The 16,754-nt window shown below is 39.5% G+C and overlaps 1 protein-coding gene across 10 annotated transcripts in view; it reads right to left on the bottom strand.

The window, feature by feature from the left end:
- MAP2K5 (mitogen-activated protein kinase kinase 5) overlaps window positions 1-16,754 on the bottom strand; it is a 261,852-nt gene that overhangs the window by 231,244 nt on the left and 13,854 nt on the right. For all 10 annotated transcript variants that reach the window (XR_006602776.1, XM_013059472.2, XM_013059471.2 and 7 more), the window contains exon 3: window positions 9,604-9,671. Coding sequence is in view for 9 of the 10 variants with exons in the window: in XM_013059472.2 (XP_012914926.1) it covers window positions 9,604-9,671 (68 nt within the window). In the remaining variant the exon portion in view is untranslated. The remainder of the gene's footprint in view (window positions 1-9,603; window positions 9,672-16,754) is intronic.

The raw sequence follows: 16,754 nt of genomic DNA, 5'->3' as shown, positions 1-16,754 counted from the left end.
CTCCACACTGCCCATGGAGCCTACTTTAAAAAAAAAAAAAAATGGGGGGAAAATACCTGCCTTGCTCACCTCATAAAGGTATTAAAAAGATCAAAATCAAAGGAGCTGGTATATGAAAAATCTTCTATAAAGTACTTGGAAAAAAAATCTTGAAACAGGGCACAGGGCTATGAATCTCCCACTTCCCAACATTACATCAAAGAGAAACGTTCATAACAGTAGGGTAATATAGAAACCCCTAAATTAGATCACTTTTAGACCAAATACAGAGGTTGAATTTAACTGTTTATCAAGACTCAGTATTCCCTCCCATTCCCTCAATTATTACAGTACTACAAACAATAAGGTAATTAAAAGGGTATGATAAGGAACACATTGTCTATCTTTCTTCTGGAAGTTCATCAAGGGCAGGGGCCCTGTCTTGTGTATTTTATTATCTTGTAGGGCAGAGGTATTAAACTGGAGTCTCTATGAGTCTTAGGAGAGCTTTCAAATTCCTGAAATTACATGTGAAACATTGTGTTGTGTGAATTTTCTGGGGAAAGAATAAACAGTTTTCCTCGCCCTCTCAAAAAGACCTGTGTCCCTAAAAACCCAAGACCTCACTGCTGTATAGTGACCAGCACTGACTCTTACACATGATAGTGTTCCACAAATATTTAAGGGAAGGAGGCAGGTAAGAGCTGATGGAAACAAGGTACCTACTCTCATGGCTCATACCTTCTGACTCTGGCAAGTCTTACACACCATCCTGCATCAAATCAGGTTTATGTATTATGCTTCTAGACATATAACAGGACAGTTTCCTAAACCTCTCTTTAACATGCCTCCTAACAGACTCAGTACAGTGTTTCTACTTATAAGGAAAAAGCATGCTGGTTTTTTCCTACTAATGATAAAATTTTCAGATTCTTGCTCAGTCAATATTGCAAGCATACCCCATTATAAGAAGCCCAGTCAGTAATTACAGCAATAATCAATAAACTAACCAACTATTTGCAGTCCATAGTTAATTTATTAGTTTTCCCAGTGAAGAACCCAACAATCTAAACTGTTAAGTGGCTCTAAATTCAATTAGGACACTGCTTAGTGTGTCCTCAGTTATGCCTTCTTTTGATTATTTCTTGTTTCTATGACGTTGACCTCTTAGGATACATACAACTGCTCCAGAGTCAAAAGCAGCATAAAAAGCAAATCTATTTTGAATACCAAATTAATATCTGCATTTACTTACCTGGTTCCAGATCCCCCACTTCTCAAATAACTCCCCACACGCCTGCCTTGAGGGGCTACAATGTGCACATGCTCTTCCTTGAATGTCTCTGGACCAAGGATTCACATATGGTAATGGATTGGTTAGATGATGAGAAAGAAAAATCACAGTGAAGTCTTCCACTGAAAAGGTCAACAGGGAACAACCTTGGAGCCTGTTTATGGGCTAATATTATTGGATAGATGTATTTATTAATGATTTGGAAGTGAAAAAGACAGTAAGTTGGCCATGTTTAACGATAACACTGTTTGTTTTGGATAAGAAAACCATAAAGGGTGTTAGGGAGCTCCAGATGGTCTTAATAAAGGTTTGGGAAGCCAATGGCAGATGAACTTCAACTTGGATAAGTTTAAGGTAATGTGTGTTGGCAGAAGGGGTTTAAATTTGTATTCAGCAATGGGTCCAAAGTTTGTAGGATCCTCTTGGCTGATGCTTTCAGAGTCATCACCATGGTTAGCTTGGGACAGTGTCTACACTGACCTTGCATCTGATTTCTAGGCTGCAACAATTCTGTTATACCTCTAAAGGAGAAGTTTAAATACAGTAGTTCCCCCTTATCCATGGTTTTGCTTTCCATGGCTTCAGTTACCCGTGGTCCAAGGCAGTCTGGAAACAAATGGTTCTCCTTCTGACATGTCAATAGTAGGTCAATAGTAGCCTAACACCAGGTCACAATGCCTATGTCACTCAACTCACTTCATCTCTTACAGGCATTTTATCAGCTTTCAGCATCACAAGATGGGTGGGTATAGTACAATAAAGAATTTTGAGAGAGAGAGACACCACATTCACATTATTCTCACTGTAGTATACTGTTATAATTGTTCTATCTTATTATCAGTCATCATTGTTAATCACCTGCTGTGCCTAATTTATAAGTAAAACTTTACCACAGGTATGTATGTATAGGAAAACACATGGCATATATAGGGCTCAGGCATGCACTAGGGAGAATCCTAGAATTTATTCCCCAGAGGAAATGGGGGACTGCTGCAGTACCTTCAGGGAACCTGTCACTTAAATAAAATAGGACCCTCAGGCCATGCAGACAGCAGGCCAAATGTGACATTCTCTTTCACTCTATTTAGCCATTCCAAATAGTGCTTGATAAAGATCCAACCTACCACTCAACTTCTACTAAAAAATGAATAAATGAAAAGGCGGTGAGGAAAGAGTAAAGAACATATAAGTAGTAGAGAAACATATATATGGAAAGAAGCAACTCTATTTGAAATTTTCTATTATTTCAATTTATGCCTTTTTGGACATATTTCCTAGATTGATAATTTGCTGAATTTCTCAAACTTTACTGTAAGGCAGTGTATTTACATTCACCTTTCAGATATATGTAGAAAATACCCCTCTCATTTTCAGTAAGACCAGCCTATGAGAACAGAGGTTTAGTAAGAGCTGCCAACAAGTCCTAACAACTTGGTCTTGCTCCACAGCAAGCCACCTGCCGGAGGTCCAACATTCCCCTGCAGCCCGCATCTCCTCTGAAGACAAGCTCCTACCCATCATCCCTCTGGGGCTAACTGAGGTACCACATGGTTCTGTTGCCTCATGCCAACTGCCTCCACGTAGGACCCCAGAGGAACCAGCCTCGAGGCTACACTGAGTCCTTCTCAGAGATGGAGCTGAACCAGAAGTATGGTCATGTTAACGACAGAATCCTGGTGATGCAAAGCACCCTACAGCACCCCGGTGTCCCCTGCCTGAGGCCTGCTTGTGCTTGCCTTTCCTTTTGCTTCCAGCAGCCACAACATAAACGCCCTGCTCTGATGCAAGCTTCTATATGCTTCTGCTCCTCGCAAGCGAAGATGCCCGAAGATATCTCATAATGGGGGCTACCGACACAGCTACCGCATTTCTGTCACTATTTGATGGGCATCCAAATGTCCCAGGCAGCACAAAGAAGGGAGTTAAAATAACCTACCTCTGAAAAAAAAGGTTTTATTCTTTGACTAGGATGGGAAAAAAACCCAAAAACTTTACTTACAGCTTAGAGCATGTTATTATTTGAGTAAAAAAAGAGAGCATGAGAGAGATTTCCAAAACCATTTATTTCATTCGGTTCACCTCTCCTTGTGCCATTTCCCCACCTTGCGAGGAGAACATTCTGCATTATCAGCTGTTCAACTGAACTGCACTGAGCTGATGTTGCCGCCCAAGTTCAAAGTAGAACCTATTTAATATGGAGCATATTTAAAAGCACCATGTGGAAAATGAGCTCCAATCTCCTGCTCTTTGAAGAAAACTTTCTAATAGCAAAGGCGTTGGTGCCATTAAATGTTCAGCTCTACGGTGGGCAACAAATTCTGTGGTAAAACTCAGTCTTGTAGATAAGGACAAAAATCTTCACCATTTCAAAGCCCAGGGCACTCATTCAGGTAAGCAGCTGACTCTCAGTTTTGGCTCAGGTGATGATCTCTGGGTACTGAGATCTGGCCCAGCATCATGCTCCACACTTATCTTGGAGTCTGCTAGAGATTCTCTCCTTCTCCCTTTGGCCCTCCCCTAACTCACAGGCTCTCTGTTTCTTAAATAAATAAATTTAAAAATTTAAAAACCCATTTTACATTTTTTTTAAAGATTTTATTTATTTATTTGACAGGCAGAGATCACAAGTAGGCAGAGAGACAGGCAAAAAGAGAGAGAGGTGGAAGCAGGCTTCCTCCTGAGCAGAGAGCCTGATGCGGGGCTCGATCCCAGGACCCTGGGATCATGACCTGAGCTGAAGGCAGAGGCTTTAACCCACTGAGCCACCCAGGCGCCCCCCATTTTACATTCTTATTCACACTCAGGTACACTAACATTCTAACAAATGGCATTCCTTTTTGATATCAGGGAAAAGGTAGTATTTGCAAAGCTTCCTCAGCAGGACCTCAAGAGACGCCAAAACAAAACCATCATTTCAAACCACCAGAAGTAAAGAGACTTGGTGGGGGTGAAATGATGTGGGACCGCGTCCAGGCCTTCCCATCCATTGGCAACACGACCTCTAACTGAATCTGCCCTCTGAGGGCCTCAATCTCCTTGTCTATAAAATGCAACAGCTGGACAAGACTTCTAAGGCTCCCTTCCAACTCTACTTGAGTAACTGTATGATTTTAGAGGCAATCTCCAGGTTATGTATACTATGACAAAGCTAATCATATCCCAATTTACAAGGTACTACAGAGGTCAAGGAGTATTTTCCCTCATGGTACCCAACATGTAAAAAGGTACACAATGGTCAAGTATACCAAAGGGAATACTTACACTCCACTAAAACACAAGGTCTCCACAATAATGGGAGGCATTACGGTTAAATTCATCCCATACTCTTCTGGCAATGTGCAAAAATGGTATAAAGGCAGAGAATGAGCAAAATGAAGAAAATTATTCTTGTTAATACTGTGCTCCACTCACATAGGCCTCTCAGTATCAAGAGAACCAGGTGTAATAAATCCTGTACTAGACATGGGATTTAGCAGAAAAAATTATGAATCCATTTACAAAAACAAGATGTACTGCTGAGTTTCTTAATGAAAGGTCACCCAAAAGCCGAGGTTAGCATTAAAATAACCCCTCCTATAACTGGGTCTCAGTGATAGATAAAGCTTCTGGTGAATCAATAACCACGGCCCAGCACTGCTGTTTGGTGCTGAAAGGAAATGAAGCCAGCACTGCCAGACAACGAACACAAAGAGACAGAAGGAGAAAAATGACACACCATCTTTAATTTTCCCAGAAAATGAGAGGGGGAAACAAGAACATCAACAGAAATGTAAACTATATTAAGGGAATATTTAACAGGGTCCTGTAAATAATTAGCAATGATCAGGTATTTAGTTTTCAGAATATGTAGGTTGGATGTACTTTTTCTTTCCTAATAAAGCATTTCAGATTCTAATTAAAAAAATACTTTATGAAGGAATTAAAAAGATACAATAGTGTCAGAGGAAAAGCCATGATCCCAGAAGTGGAATATTCTAACAACATAACTTACAAGAAACTACGCTATAAAAACAGATTGTTGATTAACACAAACTCATAACAAAACGCAGAGAGCGATCACAATGGTGCTGTAATAACACTTGGCTGCTGGATTCTCTCAATACATTAGATATCTCCTTGGAGACCAAATTATTTTACATTTTCTTAAAAGACAATTTATTATAGCTTTGTTTTCTTCTCATTATCTCTTAAAAATATATCTAATGAAGAAAGGAATACAACTTCTAAATAACTTACATAAAACGGTACTAATGTGTGACAACAGACTTTGGTTTAATATGTTGGTTATTATTTAACAGCACAGGACAACTTCTTGTCATGACAAATCCTTCCTACAATGCGATACTCCACGTGTCACATGTATCAAAAACCACTGTATGCCCTTGTTATGGCACACATAAAATTAACAGCCTAAGGCTGCTAGCAGTTTAAATAATTGATAAGTTTTCAATTAAAAAGGCAACATTTTCAGGTCTAATACAAGAATCTATTTAAATTACTGATAAAAACTTATGCTTCTGTTGGCCCAAAGCCAGAAAATGCTGGCATTCAAGGGGGAAAAAAGTAATTCTGCAAGTTCCAACTCAAACATTGCAAATTTTCTACCCAATTTTATGCAGAGACCAGGCTGTTTATTCATTTAACCTTTGTAATCAATGGAAAAGAATGATTACGGGATTTCCAGTAAAAGTGTCTCTAGTTTTGCTTTCCCTATATGGATTTTAAAGAAGTAATAAGGGGACTGTAAATTTACTAAATTTGCAGAAACTAATGAGAAACTCAGCTGCTTTTTACAGTAAATACAGGGTTAACCTGTTATCAGTGTCTCATCTTTCCCACCCACCACCCAGATCCTGGATTCAAAAAGTTTTCAGTGAAAATGACCTAAAAATTAAAGACCATGCAGGTTTTTTGTAACAGATCAGCAACTGAAGGCTATCGATCAAAATCTACTGTGAGACTAAGTCCAAATGGTTCTCCTTATGGCAAAACTGGAACCCAGCGGAATTTTAATCATAAGAATCAAGACAGATCAGGGATGCCTAGGTGGCTCAGTCAGATAGGCATCTACCTTTGGCTCAGGTCATGATCCCAAGGTCCTGGGATACAGCCCTGCTTAGTGGGGTGCCCCCCCTTGCTCAGCAGGGAGCCTGCTTCTTCCTCTCCCTCTGCCCCTCCCCCCATCCCGAACTCATGCTCTCTCTCTCTCAAATAAATAAAATAAAATGAAAATTTTAAAAAAAGAACCAAGACAGATCACAATGACATCCAACCAATTTTATGTGTAGTTTTCGAGAGTTTCCCCTACTCTTTATGTTTTAGTGTTTTTTTCAGAGCCTGACTCTAAACAAAGGGTATATGACAGTAGGACCATCTCAAGAGATAAAAGAGGAAAAATAAATCCACTTAGGCTCTAAATGACTTAAAGCTTGTTATCTCTCTTAGGGATATTTTCACTTAAAAAGATTTGCTCAAACATTCAGAATCAGAGTGATTGCAATCAGTTAAAATTCTTTGAGGACTTCAGGTTCCCATCTATAAATATTTAAGTGAATTAATGAGAAAGCCTGGACCTGATCAGCCAGACCACACAATGCATGGACCACTGCCAATTCATAGTAAAGGCTTCACCATCCATTGCAAATTGATAAAAGTAAAGAATACCAATTCACTATGTGGTACACATAGTGTGAAACTAATATAACATTATATGTCAATTGTACTTAAAAATAAGGGGGAAAAAAGAATGTAGTGAGTTTTACATAAAACTAAATTTACTCACTTTTTTTTTTTTTAATTTTTAAGTAGTTTTCACACCCAACCTGGGGCTTGAACCCACAATCCCAAGATCAAATGTTGCACACTCCACTGACTGAGCCAGCCAGGTACTCCTAAATCTACTCACTCTAATGGTCACCTTTACGTTTGAGATTATGTACTGCCCATCATTTTTAATCTTTAAATGACTCTCACTGTTTTTCTTTGTTAGTAAAATAATGGTTAACAATAACGAATTTTTATTATTTATTTATTTTACTAACGTATGTATTTGGCAAAAATAAAATGTTACAATGCCTATGTCCTCCAATCTAAAAGTGAAAATTGATTAATTTGTGAAATACACAGATTTGGGGATCAATGAGCTAGATGATTTCTTTTGAGACTAAAAAGTGGCCCTATCGAAATCTCAGAAACTTGTAAGTTTAAAGACAATTACGTAACTCTTAATGTGTTTTCTTTCCTACAACACAAAAATAAACAATACATTTGAGAAAATAAGCATCAATCATAAGGAATATATACTACAGATATCTCAACTAAGGTACTACACACACACAAATCATCCAGAATATAATAATGGTGACACACAGACAGTTCCCCACTAACGTGCAAGGAGGTAGATGGGAAAGAGCATAAAACACCCTTTATAGCCCCAGCTTTCACATCTGGAGAGGCTGCACTTCAACTCCACGCTCACACTCACACTAGCCCTAAGTCCTTGGCATATCTCCTAGCCACTGCTTCCTCATCTAAAACATGGGGATGATAGTATCTACCTCACCAAGTGATTATTAAAACCAAAGAAAAATCAAATACCTTTTGTATCTAATATATATATATATATATATATATATATATATATATATGGCACTTGGAAATTATTATTAAACTCTGATGTATGCATAACATTTCTCAAAAAGGACAATTTGTCAGAACGTCCCAAAAGCACATGTTTGAAAGCACACCTTTGTGTTTGGCTATGTCAGAGACATGATAAAAGTACCAGAACGTCAGTAACATACTTTCCACAGCAGATGTGTGCTGAAAAACCAGAACCCATCTGTGTGTGTATGTGTATCTTCTAAAAATAAGCATGTCTCATTCTCAGGAGAGTTAGCCAATCTATCAATACTAGTGCTAGACCTTTCAGCAGACAATTCTCCTTTGCCTTTCAAGGTACTGATGAGCCCTGCTCTAAATTCTCAGTGCACAAAGACTCTCAAATAAGTTAATGGGAAGTCAATGGGAAATTGACTTTTCCTACTCTGTGCTGGTCTGAATGCAACGCTCTGTTAATCATGCCATCCTTCTTGTTCTCTTTCCTCCTACCCTAAATTAAAACTATTGGCGGAAAACCTTACAGATATTTTACAGTCTTCATTACAATGAAACAGTATTCTGGTAGAAGTTGAGGTCCATCAAAAATCTACAACCTCACTGTTGGCTAGGAATGGAGTCTCCTGGACAAGCAAGGGCCCTGATACCATCATTTCCACCTTTATACCACTTTGCCTTTGTCTAGAACTTTTCACTTTGCAAAGGTCTCTCACATCTATTATCCCATTTGATCATACAATGAACCTGTGCAGTAGAAAGGACGAGTATTATTACCCATAAGTGACAGATGTGGCAGCGGTAGCTAGAAAGGTTAAGTGCTCTGCCTAAGGCCGGCAAGCCAGAGAGCCGTGGTCCGATCTAAGTCCAGTGCTCTGGTGCTCTCTCTACCCGACCACTAGAAAAGGTTTTGTAAACAGATTACAAACTCGGATGAAAGAAAATAAAATGTGTAAGAGGAAATAACACAGTAAGAGGCCAGCACAAATCAGGGCTCAGGGAAGCTGTACCTCCTCATCACAGCTGGACTTGTCAGGCTTAGTATTAAAGTTTTAGGAGTGTACCCTTTTGTCTTCTCTACTTTTGTCTTTTATCTACTTCCGTCCCAGACAAAAGCTAAGGCAAATTTCCACTGAAATTTGCAACACAAAAGAAAAGTCACTTCAGGATATATTCAAATCCCTCTGATTCAGTAAGTAACCCTGTGGTTCATTTCAGGGTGGAGAAAAAGAGAGGTGGTTAGTGCATAAAATAACACTTTAAAATCGTGTATCCATACTGAGCCTGCAGCTACATTTAACTACAGTCTGTTTGGAAGGGTGAAAGAGATCTCCAGTTGAAAGTAGATTTTGAAAAATTTTTTAGAGCCCAGGGGTTCATTTTTAATGAGCCGTTACTTTAAGTACTGCATAAAAAATACAGGAAATTGATAGTCCATTTAGTCTGCACCATACCTAATGCAAAAGTCATTAAGATGCATTATTCTTAATGTTCATGATATGATCAGTAAGTGTCTTTTTAAAAGAACGCCCTTAACTTTAACGTGTAAGGAAATCCTTAAAACCCTTATGCATCCTACAGAAGAATGTTATGGTAGCTGTGATTTACTTTTACATCTTCACTGTGCGAGAAAAAGCGCCCACGATTACATCAACACATTATAATATGACATTTACGTTCTCATCTTGTAATGTGACAATTTTATGACGACTTACATAGGACAGCATGGCCTTCATTTCTTCATCGCTCCTCACTGTAATTCGGTCACCATCTTCATCTTCATCTGTTTCAAAGGCAACAAAGTGTGAGTGGTGAGATTTGCAGTGTTTAAATGCACAAAACCACGTCAGCTGGGAATGTAACACAACTGCTTTTCACAATGTGAGAGCCAAATCTTCAAAACCATGTTTTTGAAGATATTGAGGTTATCGGTTTGTTTTGCTGGGGTTTTTTGTTGTTCAGAATATAAGCAGTCTCAGTAAAGAGCCAGAAATTTCCGGGACAGCTAAGAATTAAAATGCTGCTTACATCAAGCTTGACTTGTATCTAGGTTAACGTGTCACCGGAGTGTGAATAAAAAGGTTTGGTGTGAAGAATGTTGCACACTGAAGGAGGCCAGTCTTGTTCTACCCTGAGTGCTTCCTTCTTTCTCACACAGCACCCTGTCCCTTTTCTGTCCGGTCTTCCTTTCTCCCCGGCAAGCTCTCATGTGACAGTAGCGTGATAATATTGAACACAGACTACACAAAAAGCACCATGATTTGTGCTTCAGACACCACGTCTCCTTAAAAATTGCACAAGGATCCTATGATGTGGACAGTGTGACTGGATTACTACCATCCCCTTCCTATAGAAGAATAGGGAGCTTCTAGAAGGTTAACTTGCCAAGCAACTCTTAACACAGTTAACCCCATAACCCATTCTATCTGCTAGGTCACTTGCTCTTTCCAAACAGTTTCATTTCTGTGGGGTACTCTGACTATAACAGCCTTCAAATGGCTATTCATGTGATTTTGAAAAAATCTGATAGTCCCAAAATTGGAGGATAATTAGACTTTACAAAATACACAAGGAGAATATGTACATTTGAATAACTGCATCATCCCAAGCAGCCCACATCCAGAAACTTATTTCTATAATGCTTCTCCTGTTCAAAATAGTTTTGAAATACCTCTTTGAAAACTGCTTTAAGAACCCAAAGAGAGACCGCGTGAAAATATGAGATCTTTTTATCCTTTTTAGAAAAAAAAAAAAAAAATTTTTTTTGGAAGTAAACGTTATACCCAAAGTGGGGCTCGAACCAACAATGCAGAGATCAAGAGTCACATGTTCTACCAACTGAGCCAGCCAGGTAATGACCCTATCAGATCTCATTTTTAACCCAAACGGAACTGCTTGCCCGGTCGCTCACCTGTGCTATCTGCCAGGTATGACTTGGAATGACTTTTATTTCTAAATATTTAGTTAGCTCTTTTACACCTCTAAAAATAAAGATCTGTCAACAAAACAGCCTATATGATAGGTTCTAAATATATGGCTGAAAGAAAAATACCAAAAACATTTTGAGCATTTGTAGCATTGTTGGAAGAATGCACCAACAATGTTCCCGGGGGCAACTTGGAAGGGGCAGGCTTGCTCTCAGCTGGTGCAGCTCTGATGTACTTGTTAAACAGCCAGTGCTGTTATTTTTTTATTTATTTATTTATTTGGTTTTGGTCACTCTTGAGTATCTAATTGCTGATTTGGTCAGATGCAGAGAACCAGATCCCAGGCCTGGAGAAGCAGACAAATCTCAGGTCATGCAGAGAACAAGCTTATATGACATGCTCTAGGGACTCTTACTGAAAATACAGGGGGAGTTCAGTCCAGCTCGTGGATCTTTGCCCACCACATCCCAGCAGTCCTCCCTCCCATCCAGCCGCGGTTCTGAAGATATCCCCCTGCTCAGTGGCCAGGCCATGGAAACCCTAGGAGGGAGCTTGTATTCTCTCCTAATTAGCCCATTGCAGAGCAAAATGCTACTTCCTTTTCCTCCCAGCAGCCAATAGCAATCTATCTGACAGCATGATAGAAACTAGCAGTTGAGCCAACCCTGCTCAGTGATCAAGCCAACTGCTTTCATTGGGGTTTCTCTCCAAAGCATTTGTTCCTGGATCCTGGATCGTGGTTCACTCCCAAAGAGTTCCTGAACTCAATGCAAATCAGTATCATCAAGTCACACCATTTAAATAGCTACATAAAAAAAGAGCTGTCCAGTGTCACTACTGTACTATTCTACTAAGAGCTGCTTGTTCTCAGTATAAAAGGCACATAGTGGTCATTTCCTGTAACAAACATTTAAAAAATAATAATAATAAAAACATTCTGCCTAAGAGGCAGAGGCCTATGAATATTACACATATAAGAAACTATATAGGAATTTAGCTCTTTCTTTCTGAGGTGCAGACACCATTAAAGCTAAATTGGAGAAGAAAAAGAAACACCATTCTAGTTTGGAAACAAAGGGGAGTTCCTACATAAGTTCTAGAAACCAGTATTTTCAAGGCTAAGTCAAAAATGTTTTCTTAGGAATACAGGAAACAAAGAAAAAGCTGATATAGTATAAAGAGATGTAATGTTACATATTGCCACACATGAAAACACTACACATTTTTGTTTTAAAAGCAAGTCAAATTCTCCATTTAGATGTGGGCTACAGGATTTGTTCTTGATGAAGTCCTGAACTTGGTAAAATTTCCAGCCTGAATAAAGCAGCTTTTTGTAACTCTCATTTCTACATCAGAACTAGTTACAGAGACGGTGGCTAAAGGAATTGTTTATATTCAAATTTCAATATATACAAGACCTCAAAAAGGTACCATTCACAAGGGATGAAGAAGTGTTTGGAGTATAATAAAACAGGTGAAAACTCTTTTTAGAATTTGTGAAGAGGAGCGCCTGGGTGGCTCAGTGGGTTAAAGCCTCTGCCTTCAGCTTGGGTCATGATCCCAGGGTCCTGGGATCTAGTCCCACATCGGGCTCTCTGCTCATCAGGGAGCCTGCTTCCTCCTTTCTCTCTGCTGCCTCTCTGCCTACTTGTGATCTCTGTCTGTCAAATAAATAAATAAAATCTTAAAAAAAAAAGAATTTGTGAAGAGAGGGCACAGATTCCAGAAAAATCATTTAATTCACAGTCTCTCTCAATCAGGAATAACACAACAAGAGTTCTCTAAGCTCTCAAAGCCAGAGCTTGAACCTTTATGGTTTCTTAAAACAGAAGATTCTGGAATTCCATGAAATCGCTGAGTGATTAGTTCAGGAAAATAAATAAATAAATAAATAAATAAAACAAAACAAAAAACCTGTGAGGGAAGTCAGCTACCAGAATTTCTTGCCTAGCAATTTCATGAAGAGGAGTTATGAAACACTATAAGGACACTTGGCTCTAAGTGGACAGAAAACCAAGGCCAAAAGGCCCAAATACCCAACCTAGGGATAAAGTGTTGGTGCTGTTCCATAAGGCTTCTGACTCCAAAAGAAAGATTTCAGTTAACTTGAAGGAGGCATTCTAATAAAGCCTGGGGATAAAATCAGACTTACATGACATAGTGATTAATGGTTCTTATGGATTATTAAGGGACTCCATTTTATATAGGTATTGGTTTTCTGTGCAAATTGCTCTTTGGGTGACTGAGAGACTCTTCGGTATTTGTGATCAGTAGTTTTTGTTTGTTTGTTTGTTTGTTTGTTTTTAAAGATTTAATTTATTTATTTGACAGAGAGAAATCACAAGTAGATGGAGAGGCAGGCAGAGAGAGAGAGAGAGGTAAGCAGGCTCTCCACTGAGCAGAGAGCCCGATGCGGGACTCGATCCCAGGACTCTGAGATCATGACCTGAGCCGAAGGCAGTGGCTTAACCCACTGAGCCACCCAGGCGCCCCTGTGATCAGTAGTTTTAATGAAGACTCCTGTTCTTGTCAAAGAGGAAACTGAGTTGGAAAAGTAATCCCACTTATAAGATTGATGATTCTGGCCAAAACACAAAACCCAAGCTATCTATCCCTGTGATGGCAGTCAAACCATTTACTTGCCTTGACACTTAAGTAAGAATACACTTGTCTGTAAAGACAATAAATTCCAAAGACATCCAGATGGCCAAGAGACGCATGAAAAATGCCCACTATCACTCACCATCAGGGAAATGCAAATCAAAACCACGATGTGTTATCTCCTCACACCTGTTAGAATGGCTATCACCAAAAAGACAAGAGACACCAACTGTTGGGAAGAAGGAGGAGACAACGGAGCCCTTGTGCACTACTGGTGGGAATGTAAACTGGTGCAGCTACTGTGGAAAACAGTACAGAGGTTCTTCAAAAAAATTAAAATAGAACTATCGTGTGACCTAGCAATTCTATTTCTGGGCATCTATCCAAAGGAAACAAAATCACTCTCTTAAAGAGATACATGAACCTCTGTGCTCATTATGCAAAATAGTCAAGATATGGAAACTACTTAGGTGTCTACCAACAGATGAATGACTAAAGATGTGGTATACATATACAATGGAATATTACTTGGCCATGAAAAAGAAAGACACATGCCATTTGCAACAACTTAGATGAACCCTGTGAAGGGCATTATGCTAAGTAAAGTTAAGTTAGAAAAAGACAAATACTGTATGATACTGCTTATATGTGAAATTTTAAAAAGCCAAATTAAGGGCACCTGGGTGGTGCAGATGGCTAAGTGTCTGACTCTTGGTTTTGGCTAAAGTTGTGATCTCAGGGTCATGAGATCAAGCCCTGCATCAGGCTCTGTACTCAGTGCGCAGAATCTGCTCAGGACTCTCTCTCTCTCCATCTGCCCCTTCCCCCTCTAAAATAAATCAATCAATCTTTTTTTTTTTTTTTTTAAGCTAAACTTAGAAAAACAGAGTGTAATTATCAGGGGCTGGGGCAGGGGCAAATGGGGAACTTTTGCCAAAGGGTATGAATTTCTAGTTATAACAAGGTCTGGAGATCTAATGTAGAGCATGGTGATTATAACTAATAACACTGTAACATACTTTCTAAAAGATTTATTTATCTGTCTGAGAGAGAGAGAGAGAGCTTGCATTTGAGGGCAGAGAGTCTTAAGCAGACTCTGTGCTGAGCATGGAGCCCTTTGAGGGGGCTCAATCCCATGACCCCAAGATACGATCTGAGCTGAAACCAAGACTGAACACTTAAAGGCCTGTACTACCCAGGCACCCAACACTATGACATATATCTGAATGCTGCTGAAAGTAAATCTTAAATATTCTGACCACAAAAAAGAAATGGCAATTCTATAACAGGATAGAGATGTTAGCTAATGCTATGGTAGAAATCAGTTTGGAATATATAAGTGTATCAAATCAGCAGGTTGTATACCTCAAATTTACACAATGTTATATGTCAATTATATATCAATAAAGCTGTAAAAAAATATTTTAACATAAAAACAAAGGGGGGAACCTGGGTGGCTCAGTTGGTTGAGCATCCAAAGCTCGGTTTCAGCTTGGGTCATGATCCCAGGGTCGTGGGATCAAGCCCCAAGTCAGGATCCATACTCAGTGGGAAGTCTGGCTAAGATTCTCTCCCTCTCCCTTGATTCACTGGTGCTCTCCCTTCCTCTCTCTCAAATACATAAATAATCTTTAAAATAAAGACAACAAATTGACAGGTATTAGAAGTATTGAAGGATAAAGTAGGAAGACATACCAAGCAATTTGGTGTAACAGTAATTTAAAATAGTTCTCTGTTGAAAGCTGGACACACACAGCCCTTCCAGCTGACTCTGGTTATTTGCCTATCAAACTCTTAGCTATAATATGAACACTAAATGGAACTGCAGATCATAAAAACTTACTAAAGTGGCACAAAGAATTACAAGGTTATAAATATGTTGTTGAAGAACACTAGAAAGTAGTGGTACTAAGTAAAGAGAAGTAGAGAAAATAATTTGAACTTTTTGTCTTATACATAGAGGTTCTTTACCATCTGACCAAAAAAGCATTACTAGATATGACCAAGGCGGGGGGGGGCGGTATATGCAATAGATCTGATACACTGGTTCACAATGAGAATTCCAGACTTCTCTAGTTGCCTGGAGCACAGTAATATGATTTTCCAGCACATTAGGGAAGCAAAAGTAGAACCAGAAAGTCTATGTACTGGCTGGATTTTGTTAATGTCACTTAAAATGGAGGAAAAAATCCTAGCAAGATACCAAATAGAGTGCAGCAGATGGTAAACAAATATTATGAAGCAATCTTCACAAAATCTGCAGTGTGTCACAAATATACAAAATGGCAGAGTTTGGGAAAAGAGAATCATAACAGGCCATATGTTGTTAGCAATTTTATTTGAAGCAACATGCAATCCAGAAGAGAAACCAAGAGGAGGAACATAAAGGCCCAATAGAGGAGAGGCAGCCTCAGGTAAGGGGCGGTCAGAATGGCAAGCACAGAGCCTATCAAGGTAAACAGCAGGCAACCTGGCAGACGCCACGGAGCTCTCAGCCACAGAGCACCCACTGCAGTGACAGGGCTCAAATGGGCTTTGAGGAGAAACAACCCAGCTTCTGCAAAGAGCAACAGAAAGTTAAGGCAATATATTATATGTCATTTGTCACACTCCTTCAGTGCTAGGCGAGTCAATTAGAACTACAGCAAAGGCATTTTCCCAAGACAAGAGGAAAGAAATGCAAACACAACTGTGGAGGTTAGAAAAGACATTCAACAAGAAATTATCAGAAAGGTTGTCAAGTTTATAGAGCCTTTCTCAGGTATGACATCTAAGATGTGGACAGGACCAGAAGTCTCGGTTTCTATGGCCAAATCTTCTCGGCCATGAATTTTAATTTTGCTCCGTGTCCCTGCCTCCTGTTTCCTTCTTCACTTCTTTGCTCCCTTCTTCTCTCCAACAAATATGTCAATGGCCACTATAGCAGCCTTGCCCTCCTGAAGCTTACACTCCAGCTGAGACAGACTGAAGGGGATGAGGAGGTGAGCAGCACAGGTATCTGGGGAAAGGTGTTCCAGGCAGAAGGAAGAGCTAATGCAAAGGCTTTGGAGTAGAATACTTGGTATGTTCAAGAGACTGAGAGAAAGGCAGAGTAGCTAGCACAGCATGAGAGCTGGGAGAGAAAGAGAGGAGTTCAGAGAAGCAGCGCTGTGACAGAATTGGGGGCAGATGAGAAAAGGCAAGACCTCGGAGGGCATTTTAAGGACTTGGCTTTTACTCCTGAGTAAGATGGAAACTGGAGGGTGCTGAGTGTTGTGATCTCACTTACAAAGGATCACTGGCTGCTACGTGCAGAACAGGCTGTTTGGAGGCAAAAGCAGAAACAGGGAGACCAGTTA

Source organism: Mustela putorius, unplaced genomic scaffold (genome assembly GCF_011764305.1).
Source record: "Mustela putorius furo isolate JIRA1106 unplaced genomic scaffold, ASM1176430v1.1 tig00003896_pilon_pilon_pilon, whole genome shotgun sequence".
Classification (NCBI taxonomy): Eukaryota; Metazoa; Chordata; class Mammalia; order Carnivora; family Mustelidae; genus Mustela; species Mustela putorius.
Note: the sequence above shows the minus strand (reverse complement) of the source record. Positions and strands in the feature narration are given on the sequence as shown.